Genomic DNA, 25146 nt, shown 5'->3' with positions numbered 1-25146 from the left:
TGCATGTGTGGATGTATGCCTCCTGAACACAAAGCGATAAACTGGCTAGATCTGGTTCTCCAGGGGGTGTATAGGCTCAGAGGGAGGAGCTACACTTTTGAGTGTAGTACTTTGTGTGTCCTCCGGAGGCAGAAGCTATACACCCATTGTCTGGGTCTCCCATAGGAACGATAAAGAAAAACACAACGTGCGCATATGATGGCCTTAATGAGATTTGAATTTTCCACCAAATAAAGAAGACTGCACCCGTGAAGCTGGACTCATATTAGTTGCATATTTGTAGTCATGGGCTGACATGATTCCTGCACTTCTATTATGGAAAGAAGCCGGATGAGACTAGTTGGGATGTAAGGCTAAGTTCACACATCAGTTTTTTTCTGTCTGGCCGAATCCGGCTCAAAAACCTATGCAACGGATGCGTTGCATAAGTTTTTCCATGCAGCCCGTCCGTTTTTTGCCGGATTTGGTTTGATACTGAGCATGCGCAGTTCAAAAAAACGCATCCGGCGGCCATAGGCTTGCATTGTAAATGGCGCCGCATTGCGCCGGATCTGGCACGATGCGTTTTTTTCGCCGCAGCAAAAAACGCAACATGCAACGTTTTATCCGGCCGCCGCACCGGCTAAATATGCCGCATACGGCAAAAAACGGACGCAACGCAAGGCCATGCTGCACAATCCGGCGCTAATGCAAGTCTATGTGGGAAAAAACGGATGCGGCGACAACTGTTGCCGCATCCGGTTTTTCAGAAAAGCGCCGGATTGTGCCGCACAGCAAAAACCTGATGTGTGAACATACCCTAACCATGTCTGCAAGTCATATACCTATGGTGATGTGATCCAGGGGAATGCGGACAGCGTGTGCATCGCACACATCTCACCCACATAGAGACCAATAGTGAAGCATGCTGTGTACACTGATGAGCGGCTCTGCTCCTAGCCTCAGGCTGTCAGACATCTGCATGACACTGCCCTTACCTTGTTAATGCTAAATTCTGCCAGTTCCCTATTATTGTATTTCTGTAGGATAGGATTAGATCTGAACTAATGTTAATCTTTTCCCTTGGTCCCATCAGCCGCTACAGCCAATCAATAGTTATAGTGGTGGCCTGCATGATAGAGGATTGCTGAAAAAGATCGTTCACAGGTGGACAAACCCTTTAAGAATCACTGTTCACACACTGCCTATGTGTTCCGAATGCATACATGATGCGACTTGTCACACGGCGCAGCTCGCAGTCCTGAGCCACACACAGAGCATGCGCATTCAAACACATCGGCGTTCGCAGCACGATCGGGCAGCACTAAGACCCAGCAGGTCTCCACCTTGCAAGAGGCGTGTGGCGAGAAGCGCCGCCTCTTCCGCTGTAAACAGGAAGTAGAGTGTGGATGGAGCTTCCGCTGTACGGTGTGAGGCTGAGCCGGTGACATGGACATTCTGAGGGCTGAGATAGCGCGGAAGAGGAAGCAGCTGGAGGAGAAAGAGCTGGTCGGGGTGAGGAGCTGGCGAGGGTGGCATTGTTGGAGCGGACGGGCGGCTCATCTGTGCTGCGGCGTCCATGTGCCAGATTCCGGCTGGTCACACTGGGTTAGGGGGCTCCTGGTAGTCCAGTAGCCCCTCTGTATGCCCAGTGCCGTGTGTCCCGGCCACAGCTGGTTCCCATGGTATGCCCAGTGCCGTGTTTCCCCGGCCACAGCTGGCTCCCATGGTATGCCCAGTGCCGTGTGTCCCGGCCACAGCTGGCTCCCATGGTATGCCCAGTGCCGTGTTTCCCCGGCCACAGCTGGCTCCCATGGTATGCCCAGTGCCGTGTGTCCCCGGCCACAGCTGGCTCCCATGGTATGCCCAGTGCCGTGTGTCCCCGGCCACAGCTGGCTCCCATGGTATGCCCAGTGCCGTGTTTCCCCGGCCACAGCTGGCTCCCATGGTATGCCCAGTGCCGTGTTTCCCCGGCCACAGCTGGCTCCCATGGTATGCCCAGTGCCGTGTGTCCCCGGCCACAGCTGGCTCCCATGGTATGCCCAGTGCCGTGTGTCCCCGGCCACAGCTGGCTCCCATGGTATGCCCAGTGCCGTGTGTCCCCGGCCACAGCTGGCTCCCATGGTATGCCCAGTGCCGTGTGTCCCCGGCCACAGCTGGCTCCCATGGTATGCCCAGTGCCGTGTGTCCCCGGCCACAGCTGGCTCCCATGGTATGTCCAGTGCCGTGTTTCCCCGGCCACAGCTGGCTCCCATGGTATGCCCAGTGCCGTGTGTCCCCGGCCACAGCTGGCTCCCATGGTATGCCCAGTGCCGTGTGTCCCGGCCACAGCTGGCTCCCATGGTATGCCCAGTGCCGTGTTTCCCCGGTCACAGCTGGCTCCCATGGTATGCCCAGTGCCGTGTGTCCCCGGCCACAGCTGGCTCCCATGGTATGCCCAGTGCCGTGTTTCCCCGGCCACAGCTGGCTCCCATGGTATGCCCAGTGCCGTGTTTCCCCGGCCACAGCTGGCTCCCATGGTATGCCCAGTGCCGTGTGTCCACGGCCACAGCTGGCTCCCATGGTATGCCCAGTGCCGTGTGTCCCCGGCCACAGCTGGCTCCCATGGTATGCCCAGTGCCGTGTTTCCCCGGCCACAGCTGGCTCCCATGGTATGCCCAGTGCCGTGTTTCCCCGGCCACAGCTGGCTCCCATGGTATGCCCAGTGCCGTGTGTCCCCGGCCACAGCTGGCTCCCATGGTATGCCCAGTGCCGTGTGTCCCCGGCCACAGCTGGCTCCCATGGTATGCCCAGTGCCGTGTGTCCCCGGCCACAGCTGGCTCCCATGGTATGCCCAGTGCCGTGTGTCCCCGGCCACAGCTGGCTCCCATGGTATGCCCAGTGCCGTGTGTCCCCGGCCACAGCTGGCTCCCATGGTATGCCCAGTGCCGTGTGTCCCCGGCCACAGCTGGCTCCCATGGTATGCCCAGTGCCGTGTGTCCCCGGCCACAGCTGGCTCCCATGGTATGCCCAGTGCCGTGTGTCCCCGGCCACAGCTGGCTCCCATGGTATGCCCAGTGCCGTGTGTCCCCGGCCACAGCTGGCTCCCATGGTATGCCCAGTGCCGTGTGTCCCCGGCCACAGCTGGCTCCCATGGTATGCCCAGTGCCGTGTGTCCCCGGCCACAGCTGGCTCCCATGGTATGCCCAGTGCCGTGTGTCCCCGGCCACAGCTGGCTCCCATGGTATGCCCAGTGCCGTGTGTCCCCGGCCACAGCTGGCTCCCATGGTATGCCCAGTGCCGTGTGTCCCCGGCCACAGCTGGCTCCCATGGTATGCCCAGTGCCGTGTGTCCCCGGCCACAGCTGGCTCCCATGGTATGCCCAGTGCCGTGTGTCCCCGGCCACAGCTGGCTCCCATGGTATGCCCAGTGCCGTGTTTCCCCGGCCACAGCTGGCTCCCATGGTATGCCCGCACCTGATTTTGGACGCTCATGTTTCCAAACGCATGAACTATAGAATTTATTTGCTTTATAGCTTGGGCCAAGTTCACAACGATTTGTGGTCTGAGTGCAGTCTGTAAAATCAAATCCTGACCAGTGTGATCGATAGGACTGGACAGGTGGCCGTCCTTGTGGAAAAAGAACTGCGGCATGCACTACTCTGTATGTCACATGACATTCGCCTATTCACATCTATGGGCGCTCAAAAAATCAGGTCCCATCAGGGTCAACAGCACAGCTGTTACACAGGAGGACAGAGCTGAGCATAGTAAAAGCTGTAACATCTCCCAAGGTCCACTGAGCAGGTGGTAAGGCTACAGATGGGAAAATGGATGGAAGACTCAGCTGCAGAGAACACAAGGCGGTGTCAACGTCACACACGCCGGCAAACAGGACCTCTCTTGTTAACTGCACAGAGAGGACCCTGCAGGTGACTGTCCGTGCATGAACGGGGCACTCCTGGACTGGAGATACAGCTCAGTTACCTCCACTGAGCTGCACTGAAGGACTGGATCGGTAGAGGAGAAGCGGGCTGACAAAGACTAAAGGGCCATTTACACGCGACATCGCTAACGATATATCGTCGGGGTTACGGTGTTTGTGACACACATCCAGCGTTGTTAGCGACATCGCAGTGTGTGACAGCTAGGAGCGACCTTAAACGATCGCAAAAGAGGCAAAAATCGTTGGTCTGTGACACGTCGTTCATTTACCAAAAATCGTTGTCTCATACGTAGCGAGGTTGTTTGTCTTTCCTGCGGCATCACACAGCGCTGTGTGTGACACCGCAGGAGTGAGGAACATCTCCTTACCTGCGTCCACCGGCAATGAGGAAGGAAGGAGGTGGGTGGCATGTTTCGGCCGCTCATCTCCGCCCCTCTTCTGCTATTGGGCGGCCGCTTAGTGACGCGGCAGTGACGACGTTTGGAACACCATTCTAAGTCCGAACTGGGTGCAAAAACCTAAAAAAACATCACTATGGGGAGATAAGGTATGCACACCAGTGACTATGTAAGGGGAATACATGAAATAGCAGAAACTGCTGTGTGAATACTGACTTGAAAAATCCAATAGCTATATGTAAGAGTGAAAATGTGAAAAATGGAATCTGCATTACTGCCATGAACATATGAATCAAGAGAAATTTAGCTACTGAATTGATCAATGCAATAGAGCCCCAACACTACGCCAAAGTATTTCTCTACGTTGGGGTCCCTAGCTTGTGTGTGTCCTCTCATGCAGTTAAACTATTCTAAGTCCGAACTGGGTGATGTTTTTTAGGTTTTTGCACCCAGTTTGGACTTAGAATGGTGTTCCAAACGTTATTCCTATTTGTTAGTATTTTTTCGTTTGTGAACCCTCCCCAACCACACCTATTACCAATCCATATCATACGCATAAATAGCCTGGGTCTCAGCTTCCCATACACGGTAGGTTTTTTAACTGCATGAGAGGACACACACAAGCTAGGGACCCCAACGTAGAGAAATACTTTGGCGTAGTGTTGGGGCTCTATTGCATTGATCAATTCAGTAGCTAAATTTCTCTTGATTCATATATTCATGGCAGTAATGCAGATTCCATTTTTCACATTTTCACTCTTGCACATAGCTATTGGATTTTTCAAGTCAGTATTCACACAGCAGTTTCTGCTATTTCATGTATTCCCCTTACATAGTCATTGGTGTGCGTACCTTATCTCCCCATAGCAGTGACGACGTTATGACGCCGACATCGCTGAAAAGGTTTGTGCGTGTGACACTGCCATAGCGATAATGTTCGCTACGGCAGCAGTCACTAAATGTCGCACGAACGACAGAGGCGGGTGCTATCGTGCACGACATCGCTAGCGATGTCGCAACGTGTAAAGCACCCTTTAGCCCTACCCCCTAGGTCCGGCCCCAGATGGCGATGGACAATCAGAGACCGCTGAGTCACTTTTGACGTCATGCGCAGTAGCACGATTCCCGCACTTAGAGCCAGGAGAGGCAGCAGGAACCTGCGCATGCGCGGTAGGGAAATTCAGGGACTTAGCCGCAGAAGACACAGAGACCCTGGATGCCTAACGCCTTGTAGACAGGCGCCTGGAGTAGCGGACACATTGTGCAGAAGAGCCAGCCGTTACCACAGAGGGGGATGGAGGCCGGGCAGGCGAGGCTCGGGAGAACCCCGAACCGTGACAACAGCCTCCAGTCTTAGCTGTTATTTAATTTAGAGAACGCCTTTTTTTTTTTTTTTCTGCATGTGGCGTTTTTCAAATTGTGAACACAGGTTAAATATCTATCTCTTGCTCATTACCTCATATGCTGTGAACAAGAACAGCTTTTCAAAACATCTTTGAGGCTACAAATATACATTTAAGGCTGCTTTCACACATCCGTTTTTTGCCATCAGGCACTATCCGTGAAAAAAAACTGATGCGACGGATCCAGCCAAAAAAACAGATCCGTCGCATCAGTGTTTTCCATGCGTTCCTTCCGTTTTTTTGAGAAATCCGTTGTGATACTGAGCATGCTCAGTTAAAAAAAACGGATCCATCGTTGGATTCCGTCATATGCCTTATGATAACTGATCCGGCGCCCTTAGGCTTCCATTATACATCATGCTGGACGGAGCCAAATCCGGCGTAGTCCGTTTTTTTTGCCGGAGACAAAAAATGTTCCATGCTGCGTCCTTTCCGGCAGCCGGACGAAGAAATTTTGCCGGATCCGGCGGATGTTGCATGCAAAGCAAGGCCATCCGGCACAATCTGACGCTAATACAAGATAATGGGGAATAAAACTGATGTGGCACCAGATCCGTTTTATCCGCATTTCGCTGGATTGTGCCTGACGGAAAAAAAACGAATGTATGAAAGCAGCAGTCTTAAGGCCCCGTCACACTAAGCAACATCGCTAGCAACATCGCTGGTAACGAACAACTTTTGTGACGTTGCTAGCGATGTTGCTGTGTGTGACATCCAGCAACAACCTGGCCCCTGCTGTGAGGTCGTTGGTTGTTGCTGAATGTCCTGGGCCATTTTTTAGTTGTTGCTGTCCCGCTGTGAAGCACAGATCGCTGTGTGTGACAGCGAGACAGCAACAACTAATGTGCAGGCAGCAGGAGCCAGCTTCTGCTGAGGCTGGTAACTAATGTAAACATCGGGTAACCAAGAAGCCCTGTCCTTGGTTACCCGATATTTACCTTTGATACCAGCCTCCTCCGCTCTCACTGCCTGTGCTGCCGGCTCCTGCTCTGTGCACAGATAGCTGCAGCACACATCAGGCAATTAACCCGATGTGTGCTGTAACTAGGAGAGCAAGGAGCCAGCGCTCAGTGTGCGCTGCTCCCTGCTCTGTGCACATTTAGCTGCAGCACACATCGGGTTAATTAACCTGATGTGTGCTGTAACTAGGAGACTGGGGGCTGGTCACTGGTTGCTGGTGAGCTCACCAGCAACTCGTGTAGCCACGCTCCAGCGATCCCTGCCAGGTCAGGTTGCTGGTGGGATCGCTGGAGCGTCGCAGTGTGACAGCTCACCAGCAACCTCCTAGCAACTTACCAGCGATCCCTATCGTTGTTGGGATCGCTGGTAAGTTGCTTAGTGTGACTGGACCTTTACTCTGTTGCTGGGTCACCTATTTCTATAATCACACAGTGTGAACATTACTGAAGCTAGTTTTCTAGGTTTAGTTTATGAAAAAAAGGCTTTACTCCCTCTCCCCATGTCCAGTGCTGAGTCTTAGCCGCTGCGTCCAGTGTCTGTTTTTGTCTATAGTGCTGACATCAAATCACCAGTGCCAAAACCAGTAGGTGAGATGAGCAGCTTCTGCCAAACAGCCGCTGATTTCTCTGGCTGCAGTGCTGTTGGCGTGATGTTTGCGCCCAGGGCAGATATATCATTGGTGCACTCTGTGCGGCCTAAGATGTTATGGCCCATTTCTACCTACAAAGCAGGTGGAGTCTTGCATTTTCATGAGTTTTTTTTAGCTGCAAAAGGCCCATATATTCTTCTTGCACAGGGGACCTTTTCTGTCTGGGTCCACCAGTGGTCAGCGCTAATGACAAAAACAAAGTAGAGACTTTGTGCTTTGCTCACCCTCGCCAGGCATTTTTGTTTTTTTAAGCTGTGGCTGGGAGACAGGTTTTTCCCGAAACCGGAAGACTATTTTTAGGGTATGTGTGCACACTGAGTTTTTGGTGCAGAACTTTTCTGCAACAAAAAATGCACCTTGTGGCAGAAAAATGCATGCATTTTTTTAGTATGTTTGTGCCGTGTGGGTTTTTTATTTTTGTCTGAAATCAATGGCTGGAAGGGCTTAAAAACACAGCAAGGTTTGACATTCTGTAGACTTACCTTAACCCAAAACTGCAAGGAAGAAATAAGCAACGTGCGTACAAGACTTCAGAATTCTCATTGACTTTGCTAGGATAAGGATAGACTAAGGGGTGCTTCACACACAGCGAACTCGCTGCCGAGATCGCTGCTGAGTCACGCTTTTTCTGACGCAGCAGTGACCTCATTAGCGATCTCGCTGTGTGTGACACTGAGCAGCGATCTGGCCCCTGCTGCGAGATCGCTGCTCGTTACACACAGCCCTGGTTCGTTTTCTTCAAAGGCGCTCTCCCGCTGTGACACACAGATCGCTGTGTGACAGCGAGAGAGCGACAAATGAAGCGAGCAGGGAGCAGGAGCCGGCGTCTGGCAGCTGCGGAGGCTGGTAACTAAGATATACATCGGGTAACCAAGGTGGTTACCCGATATTTACCTTAGTTACCAGCCTCCGCAGCTCTCACGCTGCCTGTGCTGCCGGCTCCGACTCTCTGCACATGTAGCTGCTGTACACATCGGGTTAATTAACCCGATGTGTACTGTAGCTAGGAGAGCAAGGAGCCAGCGCTAAGCAGTGTGCGCGGCTCCCTGCTCTCTGCACATGTAGCTGCTGTACACATCGGGTTAATTAACCCGATGTGTACTGTAGCTAGGAGAGCAAGGAGCCAGCGCTCAGTGTGCGCGGCTCCCTGCTCCCTGCACACACAGCTAAGCGGTGTGCGCTGGTAACTAATGTAAACATCGGGTAACCATACCCGATGTTTACCTTAGTTACCAGTGTCCGCAGCTTCCAGACGCCGGCTCCGTGCAAGCGCAGCGTCGCTTGCACGTCGCTGCTGGCTGGGGGCTGGTCGCTGGTGAGATCTGCCTGTTTGACAGCTCACCAGCGACCATGTAGCGATGCAGCAGCGATCCTGACCAGGTCAGATCGCTGGTCGGATCGCTGCTGCATCGCTAAAGTGTGAAGGTACCCTAACACTGCACCGTGTGTACAAGGCCTTAACCTGTTTACCCCCTCGGCGATTTTCCATTGTTTGTTTTTCATTTTCTCCTTGCCCTTTTCCAAGAGTCATAACTTTCTAACTTTTTTTTTTTTATTTTTCCATCAATATTGCTATATGGGGGCTTGTTTTTGTTTTTTTTTTTTTTTTTGTGGGACGAGTTGTACTTTCGAACGTCATTATTCATTTTACCATATAGCGGACTGGAAAATGGGGAAAATAAATTCCAAGTGCGGTGAAATTGCAAAACTGATGTCAGTATATCGATAGGAATTTGAAGATACCAAACATGTATTTATTTATTTGTCAAACTTGTATGCCGCCCCTCACAAAAGACTCATTGATTGAAAGTACTGTCCCTATTGGGGCTCACATCTACAGTCCCTATCTGTATGTCTTTTTTTTTTTTTTTTTTTTTTAAGTGTGGGAGGAAACTGGAGTACCCAGAGGAAACACACACAGACATGGGGAGAACATACAAACTCCTTGCAGATGGTGTCCTTGGTGGGATTTGAACTCAGGACCCCAGTGCTGCATGACTACAGTGCTAACCACTGAGCCACCGTGCCGCAATGGTTAGCACTGCAGATTTTTCACTTTTATCTATGGGGTGAAAAAAAATTCTAACGTTTGTTGCCATTTTCCGAGACTCGTATCATTCTCATTTTTTGAGATCTGGGGCTCAGTGACAGCTTATATTTTGAGTCTTGAGCTGACTTTTTTAATTATACCATGTATGTGAAGATGCGATGTTTTGATCACCTGTTATTGCATTTTAATGCAATGTTACTGCGACCAAAAAAACATAATTTGGCATTTGGATTTTTTTCTTGTTACGGTATGTACTGATCAGATTAATTGATTTTATATTTTGATAGATCGGGCATTTCTGAACACGGCGATACCAAATGTGTATTTTTTTTATTGTTTTATTTTCAATTGGGGCGAAGGGAGGGGTGATTTGAACTTTTAGGGTTTTTTTAAATTCTGATCATGCGCACTGCCCAGCGTCTGATACGGTGACATCGGAGACAGGTATGCACATCACTGCTGAAGATGCTAGGTAATGGGCAATGAATAGCCCTGTGGGTGAGCTAACATGCTAAGAGGGCGGAATGAGCACAAGAACTAACACCCTTGCGACTAGTCCATGCGCTCATTAACATATTATAAAGATCTTTAGAAATACTTTATCTAAAGATCTCTTTATCTATGCTAGTGTATATAGGGACAGTTAGGCAGGGATTAGCAATATGTACCCAGAACTGCTCATGGTTCTAGGTGCATATTGCACCTGACCGGTTCCCTTTAACACTTATATGATGCCCGGTGCATGGCCTAGCTGTCTCCAAATATAGCTGTAAGAAATGCTGGGAGACTTCAACCCTGAAACCTGCAGAATCATTCATACCGTTCTGGACTGTCATACAGACAGTAACTATGGGTTAATCTAAATAACTAACTAGCCCAATATGTTTAGAAAGTAGCTTAAAGGGGTTGTCTACTACCTTAACATTGATGGCCTATATTTAGGATAATTCATCAATGTATAATCAGCCAGCTTCCCCGCCAATCAGCTGTTCTTGGTGGCTGCGGCCATGTACTGCACATATGCCACTTTGATTTGAATGGGATGCAGATGCACAGTAAACAGCCGTCGCTGCTATCAGAAGACAGAGCAGCTTCGGATCTGAGCATTTCCGGCCACTTGCTGCTGGCACTGAGAACCGTTGTTCTTGGATGCCGTATGTCAGCGGATTAGGCATTGATGACCTATCCTAATCCCCATATCCATAACCCCCAACCATGTAGATAAATTCCTTGAGGGGTGTAATTCCAAAATGGGGTCACTTGTGGGGGAACTCCACTGCTAAGGTACATCAGGGGCTCTGCAGACAGCGTGTGCTAACGATTCCAGCTAATTTTGCATTGAAAAGTTCAAATAACGCTCCTTCCCTTCCAAGCCCTGCCGTGCACCCAAACAGTTCCACCACATACGAGATATCATCATACTCAGTGGAAATTGCACAACAAATTGGAGTGTGCTAATTCTCCTGTTACTCTTGTGAAAATAAGATACGTGGTTAAAACAACTTTTTTTTGTGGTAAAAATGTATTTTTTATTTTTTTTTATTTTCACAACTCAATGTTAAAAAAAAAAAATCTGTGAAGCACCTTTGGCGTTCAAGTTGCTCACCAAACATCTAGATTAATTTCTTGAGGGGTCTAATTTCCAAAATGGGTCGTTTGTGGGGGAGCTCCACTGTTTAGGCACCTCAGGGTCTCCAAACACGATATGGCTTTTGGAAACACTTCCTTTTAAGCCCTGCCTTGCTCCCAAACGGGCTAAAGTAACGGACAACCCCTTTTATTTCTGTTCTTAAGTATACAGTGGGTATGGAAAGTATTCAGACCCCTTTACATTTTTCACTCTTTGTTTCATTGCAGCCATTTGGTAAATTCAAAAAAGTTCATTTTTTTTTCTCAGAAACAAAACAGAAATGTAGAAATTTTGCAAATTTTTTTTTAAACAAAAACTGAAATATCAGATGTTATAAGCATTGGGCAGAAGCACCCTTTTGTACTAGTACAGCCATGAGTCTTCTTGGGAATGATGCAACAAGTTTTTCCATACCTGGATTTGTTGATCCTCTGCCATTCTTTCTTGCAGATCCTCTCCAGTTCCGTCAGGTTGGATGGTGAATGTGGGTGGACAGCCATTTTCAGGTCTCTCCAGAGATGCTCATTTGGGTTTAGGTGAGGGCACTGGAGTCACTCCTTTATTTTAGCTGTGTGCTTAGGGTCATTGTCTTGTTGGAAGGTGAACCTTCGGCCAAGTCTGAGGTCCAGAGCACTCTGGAAGAGGTTTTCTTCCAGGATATCTCTGTACTTGGCCACATTCATCTTTCCTTCAATTGCAACCGGATGTCCTGTCCCTGCAGCTGCAAAACACCCCCATAGCCATAGCATGATGCTGCCACCACCATGTTTCACTGTTGGGATTGTATTGGGCAGGGGATGAGCAGTGCCTGGTTTTCTCCACACATACCGCTTAGAATTATCACCAAAAAATTCCATCTTCGTCTCATCAGACCAGAGAATCTTATTTCTCATAGTCTGGGAGTCCTTCATGTGTTTTTTTGCAAACTCTATGCAAGCTTTCATATATCTTGCACTAAGGAGAGGCTTCTGTTGGGCCACTCTGCAGTAAAGGCCTAACTGGTGGAGGGCTGTAGTGATAGTTGACTTTATGCAACTTTCTCACATTTCCCTACGGCATCTCTGGAGCTCAGCCACAGTGATCATGGGGTTTTTCTTTACCTCTCTCACCAAGGCTCTTCTCCCACAATTACTCGGTTTGGCTGGACGGCCAGGTCTAGGAAGAGTTCTGGTGGTCCCAAACGTCTTCCATTTAAGGATTATGGAGGCCACTGTGCTCATAGGAACCTTGAGTACTGCAGAAATTCTTTTGTAACCTTGGCCAGATCTGTGCCTTGCCACAATTGTCTCTGAGCTCCTTGGGCAGTTCCTTTGACCTCATGATTCTCATTTGGTCTGACATGCACTTTGAGGTCTTATATATTCAGGTGTGTCCCTTTCCAAACAAAGTCCTATCAGTTTAATTAAACACAGCTGGACTCCAATGAAGGAGTAGACTCATCTCAAGGAGGATCACAAGGAAATGGACAGCATGTGACTTAAATTTGAGTGTCTGAGCAAAAGGTCTGAATACTTATGACCATGTGATATTTTAGTTTTTCTTGTTTAAACATTTTTCAAAAAATTCTACATTTCTGTTTTTTTTTCTGTCAAGATGGGGCGCAGAGTGTACATTAATGAGAAAAAATGAACTTTTTTTGAATTTACCAAATGGCTGCAATGAAACAAAGAGTGAAAAATGTAAAGGGGTCTGAATACTTTCCGTACCTACTGTAGATGTTTCAGTGCATTTAGTAGATATGTAAACCCTTGTGATACTATGTGTAGGATTTCTTAAGCTGGACATATATCAAAGATTTTGGACCCATTTAGACCATTTTCTGCCAAACATCTGCTCCCTTTCGTGATACAAGGAAGTCTGACAGATGCATGGCCTATATTGTTTGGTGTATTTGTTGGATTCTGAGAAAAGGCGCTCCAAATGTCTTACCTCCAGTATGAGACCCAGCGAGCAATGGATTGTATGTGCTCACCTGCCTTGGTTGTGACCCAGCATAACTGCGTACTACTGTAGTAAGAGTCAAGCACCAGAGGCAAGAAACATGTTCAAACCAAACTGGGCAAAGACCAGTGATTGCCGGGCGCTGCCACAGAGTGAAGACCAGGGTGTATGTTCTCTGGATCTTTAATCGTACAACGCATTTCAAAGTTGCATTGACTTCTTCATCAGGTATAATGTCTATATACCTGATGGAGTCAACCTTCATAGAACCACTATGCTTGAAAAAACTGCCATCAGAATCACTTTAAGACTATGTGCCCACGTGTGCGTATTGCATGCAGTTACGCTGCGTTCTGCACCGCAGCGTAACTGCATGCGTCCTGCGTCCCCTGCACAATCTATGAAGATTGTGCATAATCCATGCCCACGTTGCGTTTTAGAACGCAGCGATTTGCATGCTGCCAAATCGCTGCGTACTAAAAAGCAACCTGTCACTTCTTTCGTGTGCTCTGCATGCTGTCTCCATTCTGTCTATAGGGAGAGGCAGCATCCAGAGCGCATGAATTCTGCAGTCACCAAAGTTTCAGAACGGAGCTTTTCACCTGCGCTCTGAAGCGGACATGCAGTGACTTTACGCTGCGGTGCAGAGCGCACACACGTGGTGGGCACATAGGCATAATGCTCTGTTTAGCTTAGGTGTGTGAGGCTATATGTGCACACTGCAGTTTTGTTACAAAACTTCAACCAAAAACTGAACCAGAGTGCCTGGAAATATAAAAAAAAACAAACCCACTTATGATGCATTTTTGGTGCTTTTTTTTAACCCTGCGTTTAAGTAGAAGCAAGCCAAAAATGCAAGAAGATAGAACATGCTGCGGTTTTGTCAGATGTTTGTGACTAACTGCAGACAAAAACCTTTAACGTGAAAAAGTGAAAACTTTCTGACAACAAAACTGCACCAAAAAAAAACCCAATTATTTTTGTTGCATTTTTTGGTACAGCTTTATGTAATGAGGGCGATGTCTGGAGCATTATAGCAGAATGTGTTCTATACTGAGCCAGTAAATTCAAGGGATTGATGACCGATCTTTAAACTGTTGTATCAATCTAGAGGTTTATTCTGTTTCTTCGAAAAATGCTTTGCTATAATATAACTATTTTTAACGTCCTAATCATCTATTTTATTATTTATTTCAGGAAAGTAAGAAGTATTTTAAGCGCAGTGAACTTGCCGAAAAAGAAAGAGAGGCCTATTTTGAAAGATGTGGATTCAAGGTAAAAAATACCCTTTGCTTCCTAAAAGGATTTTCTGAGGTTAGGAAACATTGGGCCAAGAGAGGAGGAAATGTGGTACAGTAACAAGATTCCCGCTAGTTTTTGGCTCACCAAAAACTAGCGATTGGCTGCAGCAGTAATGTGGGTGGTTGGGAATGTCATTGCTGCAGCACAATAAACAATCATTGGCAGGGGCTCTGGAACAGTGGGGATTTATCAGGTAAGTGTGGGGTCTTTTACCATTGTAACAATCCCTTCCCCTCTAATCCAATTTTTCCTAATTTCTGAAAACCCTTATTAAATGTTGTTCTGTGTCTTGTCTTCATATTCGGTTGTATTATAACATTTCTCTTTGTTTAATCTGTCACAACTGTTAGCCTTTAAGTGAGAAGCCAACACAAAAGGTAGGATTTGGGAATGCATGCTTCACTTACGAGTACATTATCCAAATGGTTTCTGGCTTTATCTTTTGATGACAGAAAACCATTTTGGAAATGAGTGCTGCTGGTAGTGTGCTGTCATTTGGCTTAAGGCGCTGAGCATGTGATGTCTTGATGTGTCTAGCAGCATTAATCTGAATACTGGAGAAAGGGAGCTTTTCAATTCACACCTATTAAGTTTGTTATAAAATTATATTTCTCACCATTCCGCACATTTTAACAATTACACAATTTCTGACCTTAGAAGCTTATACATTTGTTATTTAATAGAGGTGTACTAAATGTTGTCCTATGTTATAGCATGCCAAAGTACATTATTTCTCTGCTGCTCAACTTATTTGCCTTGCTTTGTCATAAAGCTTTTTGTTGTTGTAATTTTAATATACCAGTCATGCTCATTGTAAAATGTCACTTTAGTTAGAACCTATACAAACACTTAATATTTTGAATTGATAACAATAATAAAAGTTTTAGTACCCCTTTTCAGAATGCTGATAAAGCCCCCTACAATAGTAGTTAATTGATAACTCCTTTTCTGAGTGCCATCACGTAAATTTTTTTTTTTTTAATCGACTAGTATGTCCAGGGATATGTTCACTTAGTAATTATACAAAAAGCAATCCCTGGAGATACTTTTCATTGTTTGGATTATAAGACACCCCTTTCCTCCCAAAAATTTGGGAGGAAAATGATGGGTGCATCTTAAAATCCGATTATAGCTTACTGGGAGGTGGAGAATTGGCACATGGTCTGTGCGGCTGGCTGCCTCTGTGCAGGCGGCCGGCTGTCTGTCTGGCTGTGTGGGCTGCGAGGGCTGTATAGAGCAGGGCGGTGCGGCGGGTGTCTGAGATGCTGTGACTTCAAATGATGACGCCCGGAGTCGATGCATGCGCAGATGGAGTTCTTGGCTCAAGATCTTGTCATTGAGCTGAGACCTCAATCTGTGCACGCGCTGCTCCGTGTGCCATTTCTTTGAAGCCCCGCACTGCAGACAGAGCATCTTGGACACCTGCCGTGGCCTGCTCTGCACAGACCCCACCGCTGCCAGCACTGCCCCTGCCTCCTGTGACTCCGCTCCGTCACTGCCACCATTCCGGTAAGACAAGACCGGAGTATAAGACGGACCCAGTCCTTATTTTTACTTTTTTTTTTTTATCTCTAAATTTGGGGTGCGTCTTTATAAAACGAAAAATTTGGTATCACTATATAAAAATGTTTAAAAACCTTATACAAGTTTGCAATCACTAAAAGCATAATGACCTGAAGAGCTATTGTTGCTGCGTCTTCTTTCTTTACTTGGCATTTTCTTATTTCACACTATTGTATGGTAGCAGGAAAAATACAATTTTCCCGGAAAAAAAACAAAAAGCTCTGATAACATTATGTAGATGAGGCAAAAAATAGTCATAGCTCATAGAAAAGGGGGAGTAAAAAAGGACAAGTAGAGAAAATGGCTCCTTCAGTAAGTGGTGAAAAGAAAATAATTTTTAGCTCCAGTCCTAATGGTTGTATTCAGACTGAATACAATGTTCTGTAGATCTCAGCAGTTGTGCTAAGGTGCAGTCAAGATTGGATGTGTATACTTTTGATAAAAAGTGCTGGAGCCACATGTATAAGTCAGTTACATTGTGTTAAGAAATCTGTAGTGTAGAATTGGATTCTGAAATGTAATTGTGACAATACATCTACTACCACACACAGATGACAAGTTATATGGTGGTTTGTCAATCTTAATCCAATAAGGGGTCTATAAAAGATCACTCACCATAAGCAAAGGAAGCCATGGGAACTTCCTATACAAATGTCTGCTCACATGTCTACATCTTGAAGAAAAACTGCAGCAGCCCCTTTTATTGTGTTAGCTTAAAGTGAACCTGTCGGGTGCAATATTGACACAGAACCACAAGCAGTTCCGGGTGCATATTGCTAATCCCTGCCTAACCGTTCTGGTATCTAGCAGCATATATAAAGAGATCTTTAGAAAAAGGATTTCTGAAGATCTTTTATCATATGCTAATGAGGCCAGTGACTAGTCGCAAGGCGTTACTTCCCTTATCTAGTTGACCCCCCCCCATCCTTACCTCGCCCACAGGGGCATACTTACATGCTAATGAATGCGCAGCGTCAGAGGTATGATTGATATCACCACTCTGTGCTGCCTCCGCACTTGTGGCAATATCCCAGTGTCTAGGAGGACTTTGGGCGTGACCGGCTTGGTTAGTGGACGTGACTGGCTTGGTTGGTGGTCTGGTGATATTTCCTCCTGTCCACTATAATCATGCGAGGAGGGGGTTAAAGCCCGCCTCCCTGCCACCACCCTCATCTAGGGGGCCTTACCCCCAGACCCCCACCTCTATTATAATCAACTCCATGCCCACATCGACTCTTAAAAATATAATGTTGCTTCCTGGTATCAGCTGTGTTGGTGGAGGCCCGGCCCCTTTTGGTCACATGGGTATGACATTAGATTTCCTTCTAGCAACTGGGATTTACCCGTTACCGTGCCACTGCACCAGATGCTGGATTTCAGCTCAGTGTGCATGATGAGACGTTGCGGACTTCCAGTCATGCACACTATGAAGCCGGGTATACGCGTCCCGGCTTCAAACTGGTATAGTGCGCATAATCGGAAGTTCTGAGATGTTCTAATCATGTGTACTGTGCCGAAAACCCCTATGGGCATGCTAACATGCTAAGGGGGCTGACTAGCCAAGGGAACGAACGCCATTGCGACTAGTCCCCGCGCTCATTAGCATATTATAAAGAATCTTTAGAACTACTTTTTCTAAAGATCCCTTTATCTATGCTAGTGTATACAGGGACAGTTAGGAAGGGATTAGCAATATGTACCCAGAACTGCTCGTGGTTGTGGGTGCAAAATTGCACCTGACAGATTCACTTTAAGGCTATGTTCACACTAGAAAAATGATTTTTCTTAAGAAATTTCTTAAGAAATTTCTTAAGAGTGCACCTGTGTTAAAAAACGCACCAAAAACGCACCTGCGTTTTTGCCGCGTTTTCGGTGCGTTTTCGGTGCGTTTTTGGTGCATTGCTCCCTGCGTTATTGTGCCAATTATCTATGGCAAAAAACGCAGTTAGCTGCAGAAAAGAAGTGACATGCTCATTCTTTTTCTTAAGAAAATCTACTGAAAGAATTTTCTTAAGAAAAAAACGCAGTGTGCGCACAGCTAATTTTTTTTGCCATAGGTTTTGCTGGGGAATGTCTGCAGAAAGGTTACAAGAATTTCTCAAGAAATTTCTGCAGCAAAAACGGACCCAAAACGCAGGTAAAAAACGCAGTGTGTGAACATAGCCTAAAACGAAAAAGTGAAATGGAAATTATGGAATTTGGGTTTTTTGCACTTTCCAGGAACTATAAGTAAAGTAAAGTAGTATCCTCATCAGGTGTAATATCATAAACATAGAAGAGCAACAAAAAATGCACTACTTTATCCCCTAATGTATTTTTTGGGGGCTGTAAAAAGTGCTTTTTGTGTTGTAGCTCATACACAGTGGAACTCGGCAGTGTCAGACTCCCCCTGACTACTAGTGTAATGATAGGATAAAATGTTCATGAAAGACTTGCCCTGATCACTGCCATCATGATCTTCATAGCTACCTACTCAAGCTGCTCTGCTCTCAGCTCGGTGCCTGCCTTCTTCCTGTGACTGCCCCGTCTCTGGGCCTGATTCCACTACAAAATATATACAGCTGCACACTAAAATGCTAACCATGAAAAAGGGAAACTCTAGTATTGCTTTACAGCTATAGGACTATTTGAAAAGAGACACTTGGCTGTATATATTTTGTAGCGGTTATGTTTTTTTTTCAGCTAGCTCCTTATTCACATTTGTTGGATGTGTGGATCAGTCTTTTTGATATTTGTAGTATGTCTTTTTCTGATTCAGCACTCAGCCCTAAAACCAGGCTGTGTCCATTACCATTCATAGCAGGAGGTTAGCTGTCCAGACATGTAGATTTTAACTCGAATAGTGGCATTTCTACCCAGACATGGAGTTTTTTCCAGATTGTGGCATTAGGTTAGGTTCCCGGTTTACAGAGACGCACCTTGCCGTGGTGACCGGGCTGACATGCATTAGCCAATACATAAGCTAAGTTCCTTCTGAAGCCTGTTTGCTTGACACATCTACATCATACACACACACTTACCGGTCCCGCGCATGCGCACTACAAAACTTACCGTAGATCTGCCCAGCTCAGGGCAGATCAAAGTGCGCCTGCTCAGGACCTGAATGCCGGCAAGTGTGTATGACGTCTGAGGCGTCATGCACCGCAGCTTCAGAAGATAGAGGACAAAGATGGCCGAAAGAGGAGGCGCTGGCACCGGAGGACGAAGTTTAGGTAAGTATTCTAAAGTGTTTTTTATGTTGTACACAGCGGCCTGGGCTATTATATACAGCATGTTAGAATGCTGCATATAAGAGCCCACTGGTGGTGGCCCCAGCTTATAGGCCAAAAAAGTGGTGACAGGTTCCCTTTAAGGTTTAGATGACTATTTTGTAATTTGTATGTCTGCCTTTTAGGGTATGTGCGCACGTCTCTGCATTCTATTCCGCAGCGTTTAAGTCACTGCAAGTGCGTTTCAAAACGCAGCCAAAAGGCTGCATTTTGAAAGCATAGTGCACGCCGAATTCATGCGTTCTGGATGCTTGCTCTGCCATAGACAGAGTGGGAAAAGCATCCAGAACTTACAAAAGAAGTGACATGTTGCTTTTTAGAACGCAGCGTTTTGGCAAAATATTTCAGCAGCCGAAACACTGCGCTCTGAAACGCAACGTGTGGATGGATTATGCACAATCTTCATAGATTGTGCTGGGGACGCAGGACGCCTGCATTTATGCTGCGGTGCAGAACGCAGCATGAAAAAAGCACATGCGCACACAGCCTTAAAGTGAACCTGACAGCTGATACATGCTACCCTATGCACAAGCAGCATGTATCTGACACTGGTGATATGCAGCAGCATTTCAGAGAAAAACATACTTTGTCACCAAGGACCAGAGCTGAGCTCCAATCGTTGCTGCGGTATTAGGCTATGTGCGCACTAGAAAAGTGTTTTTTCTCAAGAAAATTTCTTGAGCAATTTGTGGGAGTTGAAGATTACCGTATCTGCGGTAAAAAACCACGAGAAAAACGCATGCGTTTTTGCCGCAGTTTTTCCACGGATTGGTCCCTGCGGTTTTTTTATGCTGTAACTGCAATAAATAATATAGATAATAGATAATCGATAGACAGATAATGGATAGAGGGAAAGATGGATAGATAGATGAGAAAGACATATATAATATCCTACCCCCTGCATATTCTAAGCTGGCACCCTTTAGTGACTTTCATGTGGCACTAAAGGGTGCTTAGCCTTGTATTTAGCCAAAAAATAAATAATTAAAAAAAACGACGTGAGGTCCCCCCCTATCTTTTGTAGCCAGCTAGGATAAAGCAGACTGCTGCAGCCTGCAAACCACAGCTGGCAGCTTTACCTTGGCTGGTAATCCAAAACAGAGGGCACCCCACGCTGTTATTTTACATTAAATAAATAATTTAAAACAAACGTTTGGCCCCCCCCCCTCAAATTGGATCACCAGCCAAGGTAAAGCAGACAGCTGTGGTCTGGTATTCTCAGACTTGGGAGGTCCACAGTTATAAGACACTGCCCAGCCTAAAAATAGCAGGCCACAGCCACCCCAGAAGTGGCGCATCCATTAGACGTGCCAATCCTGGCGCTTTGCCCCAACTCATCTCGTTGCCCTGGTGCGGTGGCAAATGAGGTAATATATGGGGTTTATGCCAGATGTGTAATGTCACCTGGCATCAGGCCCTGGGGTTAGTGATGTCAAGCGTCTATCAGATACCTGACATCACTAACTCAGTCAGTAAGAAATAAAAAATAGACAACAAAAAAAGTTTTATTTGAAAAAACACTGCCCAAAACATTCCCTCTTTCACCAATTTATTGAAATGAACAATGAATTCCTGGTCCGGCGTAATCCAATAAGGGGGTCCCACGACGATCCATACCATAGTCACTGTCCCAGTCAATGTAGAACCGAATGTTCCCCATTGGCTGGGAGAGTAGTGCAGTGACCTGAGCTAACATCAATAGGTCAGCCCAGGTCACTGCAGGGGATGACGAGCGCTGCTGTCAGGAGGTTAGATGAGATCATTACCTGCAGTGACTATCTCCTGCTCTCCTGACATCAGCGCTGTCACTACATTCTATGCCCGCCGCGTTCTCAGCAGTATTGCGAGAGCCGGTGACATCAGCGCTAGCGACAGTCTCAGGCCGCCCGCGAGACTGGCATAGAAGGCAGTGACAGCGGAGACGTCAGGAGAGCAGGAGATCGTCATTGCAGGTAATGATCTCCTCTAACCTCCTGACAGCAGCGCTCGTCATCCCCGCGGCTGTCTGCACTGCAGAGTGAGAAGCTGCTGATACTGCAGTGCGGGCTGGAGCGGGACACAGACTGCACGGGCACCTGACGGAGGTCACACGGAATGCTTCCGTGCGGCGTCCAGGCAGTGTGATGTGTGTGTTTACTCTGCTCCGCTTCCTCTTCCTGGCCTAATGACATCACTTCCCTGCAAAACGCAGGCAGTGATGAACATTGCCGCAGGTGAACCGTGGCTATACCGAGGGTATACCGCACATCATTTCATACCTGCGGTATTTTGCGATTATATTACAGTGAATGGAGTGAAATACCCCAGTTACCTGCGGAATAGAAGTGACATGCACATTTTCTCAAGAAATTTTCTCAAATTCTGCAGAAAGATTTTTCTTGAGGAAAAAAAACGCAGTGTGCGCACAGCTATTTTTTTTTCCCCATAGGTTTTGCTGGGAAATGTCTGCAGAAAGGTTACATACATTTCTCAAGAAATTTCTGCAGGAAAACTGCGGGTAAAAACGCAGTGTGCACACAGGGCCTTACTCATTTAGGCTACTTTCACACATCCGGATTTTTGCTCTGCGGCACAATACGGCGTTCTGCAGAAAAACCGCAACCGGCTTTTGTAACGCCGGTTGCGTTTTTTTTTTTGCATAGACTTACATTAGTGCCGTATTGTGCCGCAGGGGCTTGCGTTCGGTCCGGTTTTTGCCGCATGCGGCAGATTTAGCCGATGCCACGGCCGGATCGAACGTTCCCTGCAACGTTTTTTGCTCCGGCAAAAAACACCGCATCGCGCCGCTGCGGCGCATTTTTCAATGCATACCTATGGAGGCCGGATGCGGCGCGATGCGGAAAAAACCGCATCCGCTCGCCGCATGCGGTTTTTTTCCACTGCGCATGCTCAGTAGCATGCCGCAACCGGAAAAAAACGGACGGGCCGCATGTAAAAACTTATGCAAAGGATGCGGTGTTTTCGCCGCATCCGTTGCATAGTTTTCACAGCCGGATTGAGCCGCAGTGCTCAAACAGGATGTGTGAAAGTAGCCTTAGCTGCTATTGACCATCTGACAACGGTATTTACGTAGAGCAGTTGCCGTTACACACACACACACACACACACACACACACACACACACACACACACACACACACTTCAATCAGAACCCTGCAACACACCAATGGAGATGGGATAAGGGAATATTCTCACAAAGAAATTGCAATTTAGTTGTTGCCGTGTGTCAAACTGCACACAATTTACACTAGTTGCTCTGGATTACGATAAAACACAACCAGCAAGAACTGCAGCCTTACTGCTAATTGTGAACAAGCTGTAACCTTGCCATGACAGATTCTCCTCTGCTCCACAATAGAAAATTAACTTTCTGACACAACAAAATTGGAACTGCACCAAAGATATAAACTCTAGTATAGTGAGTTAGTATATAGTCCCATCAGGGCCAATTTCATAGAAAGGCAATTCAATATCCGTATATCTTTATAGGGGTAATCTGGAGAATCCAAAGGAAACTTGGATAAACTTTGAGAGAGTAAAGGGAGCTTTACACGGAGCAACATTGCTAGCGATATCGCTAGCGATGGCACCCGCCCCTGTCGTTTGTGCGTCACGGGAAAATCGCTGTCCGTGGTGCACAATCTCGCTTGTCCGTGTCACACGTACAGCCCTCCCTAACGACGTCGCTGTGGGCGGTGAACAACCTCCCCTGAAAGGGAGAGGTTCGTTCGGCGTCACAGTGCGGGCCGCCAATATAAGCGGAGGGCCGGAGAGCAGCTGCATCTCTGTCACTCCCACCTCGGTGCTCGTTGAGGACACAGGAACACTGTTGTTCGTCGTTCCCGGGGTGCCACACGTAGCGATGTGTGCTGCCTCAGGAACGACTAACAACCTGCGTCCTCAACAACCAACGATTTTTTTAAAATGAACGACGTGTCAACGATGGATGATTTTATGAGTATTTTCCATCGTTAACGGCCGCTCGTTGGTGTCACACGCAACGACGTCGCTAACGATGCCGGATGTACGTCACGGAATCCGTGACCCCAGCGATATATCGTTAGATACGTCTTTGCGTGTAACGGGGCCTTAACTGATCTAATGGAAACCACATGAGATAATTACCAGTGATCTGAATAGAGGAATATGCAGACAAGACTCAAATTGTCTTTTTTTTGGGTGCCCTTTAGCCCTTCTTCCACGCTGAATCCTGTAACATCATCAATAATATGATAGGTTTCCATAGCAAACACACAAATGATAGAGCAACACCAGTCTTTAGTGTGCTGTATGCTTATTGGTCAACTTTGTCGGGTCTAATGCCCTTTTTATATATTTTTTTGCTTTTGCCAGGAGGGTAGTAACAAGCTGAATTGCGTTTTATGTGCTTGTTACCCCAGTCTAATGATCAGGCAGATGCACTCACTAATTTCTGTTTTGTTATGGTTTCTTGTAGACAAACCATTGAAACCTTATTTCTTCCCGCATTTATCTACAAGAATCTATGGGCAAAATATTTAAACGCTTGTATCTATTTGCTGCATGGGGTGTAAGTAGTCAAATTATTTAATATGAACCCACCAAATAGCCTTATGTTCTAGATAATGTATGCATAATTACTTGTCTGTCTTATGTTTTGGGTTTTTTCGGCGCACTTTCTAGAAAAGAGTACATTACAGAGTTTTTTTTCCCCAAATTTGGAAGTTATCCCTTATTCTTGGGATTGAAGATAACTTACCGATCGCTAGATGTCATACCTCTGGGATCCCCACCGATCCTGAAAATTGGGGGTTTGAAGAGCCCTGTTTTAATTGAGTGGCGGTTGACATCGTTACCATTCCATTTTTATGGCAATATGGAAGACCAGCTAAAAGCAGTGCTTGGCTACCTCCAGTGGTCCTATTAGGGTGGAAACACATCTATGCGAGTAAAATCGGTCCGACTGGGCTGAAAAATACTCGGCTGATTTTAGTTCACGTTAGGTGCGAGTGCAACGCAAGTGAGATGCTTTTTCTGAATAAATTAATGATTTTACTAGCGTGTGTAATGCGTATTTTTTACTATGTCATCTGCCATTCAGCGCTGCTACATGGCCGCTGACAGCAGACACAGACAGCCATGTAGCAGAGCTGAATGGCAGATGACAGCAGACACAGACAGAGCCACACAATCAGAATGAACTCGGGTGAACTTCACCCGACTTCATTGTCATGCTGCGGCTCTGTCTGTGCCGCGTCCTGATTAGCGGTCACCTGTGAAGGACTCACCAGTGACCACTAATCCCCCGAGTGACTGAAGTGTCCCCCCCCCCCTCTCTCATACTCACCGATCCCCGATCTCCGGCGCGGCGCTGCACGGCGTTCACACTGCTGCGGCGGCTTTTACTATTTTGAAAAAGCCGGCTGCTCATTAAACAATCTCGTATTCCCTGCTTTCCCCGCCCACAGGCGCCTATGATTGGTTGCAGTGAGACACGCCCCCACGCTGAGTGACAGGTGTCTCACTGCATCCAATCACAGCAGCCGGTGGGCGGGTCTATACTGTGCAGTGAAATAAATAAATAATTAAAAAAAATGGCGTGCGATTCCCCCCCAATTTTAATACCAGCCAGATAAAGCCATACGGCTGAAGGATGGTATTCTCAGGATGGGGAGTCCCACGTTATGGGGAGCCCTCCACCCTAACAATATCAGTTAGCAGCCGCCCAGAATTGCCGCATACATTAGATGCGACAGTTCTGGGGCTGTACCCGGCTCTTCCCGATTTACCCTGGTGCGTTGGCAAATCAGGGTAATAAGGAGTTAATGGCAGCCCATAGCTGCCACTAAATCCTAGATTAATCATGTCAGGCGTCTATGAGACACCCTCCATGATTAATCTGTAAATTACAGTAAATAAACACACACCCACCCGAAAAAATCATTTATTAGAAATAAAAAACACAAATTAATTCCCTCATTACCAATTTAATAAGCCCCAAAAAGCCCTCCATATCCGGCATACTCCACGGACCTCCAGCGTCGCTTCCAGCATGAAGGTGACAGGAGCTGCAGCAGACACCGCCGCTCCGGTCACCTC

General features: G+C 47.0%; 1 protein-coding gene across 3 annotated transcripts in view; it reads left to right on the top strand.

Moving 5' to 3' along the window:
- Positions 1-1366: 1366 nt before the first annotated feature.
- Positions 1367-25146, top strand: part of PRPF18 (pre-mRNA processing factor 18) — a 78113-nt gene continuing 54333 nt past the window's right edge. The window contains exons 1-3 of one of the 3 annotated variants that reach the window (XM_075342585.1): positions 1414-1494; positions 14132-14209; positions 14587-14613. In XM_075342585.1, the coding sequence (XP_075198700.1) occupies positions 1429-1494; positions 14132-14209; positions 14587-14613 (171 nt within the window). In that variant the 5' untranslated portion in view covers positions 1414-1428. Of the gene's footprint in view, positions 1495-14131; positions 14210-14586; positions 14614-23524; positions 23618-25146 lie in introns of those variants that run through there. The other 2 variants (XM_075342584.1, XM_075342583.1) reach the window with 2 other exon arrangements.

The sequence above is a fragment of the Anomaloglossus baeobatrachus genome, chromosome 4 (genome assembly GCF_048569485.1).
Source record: "Anomaloglossus baeobatrachus isolate aAnoBae1 chromosome 4, aAnoBae1.hap1, whole genome shotgun sequence".
In the NCBI taxonomy this organism is placed as follows: domain Eukaryota; kingdom Metazoa; phylum Chordata; class Amphibia; order Anura; family Aromobatidae; genus Anomaloglossus; species Anomaloglossus baeobatrachus.
This window is presented reverse-complemented; position numbering and strand designations above follow the sequence as displayed.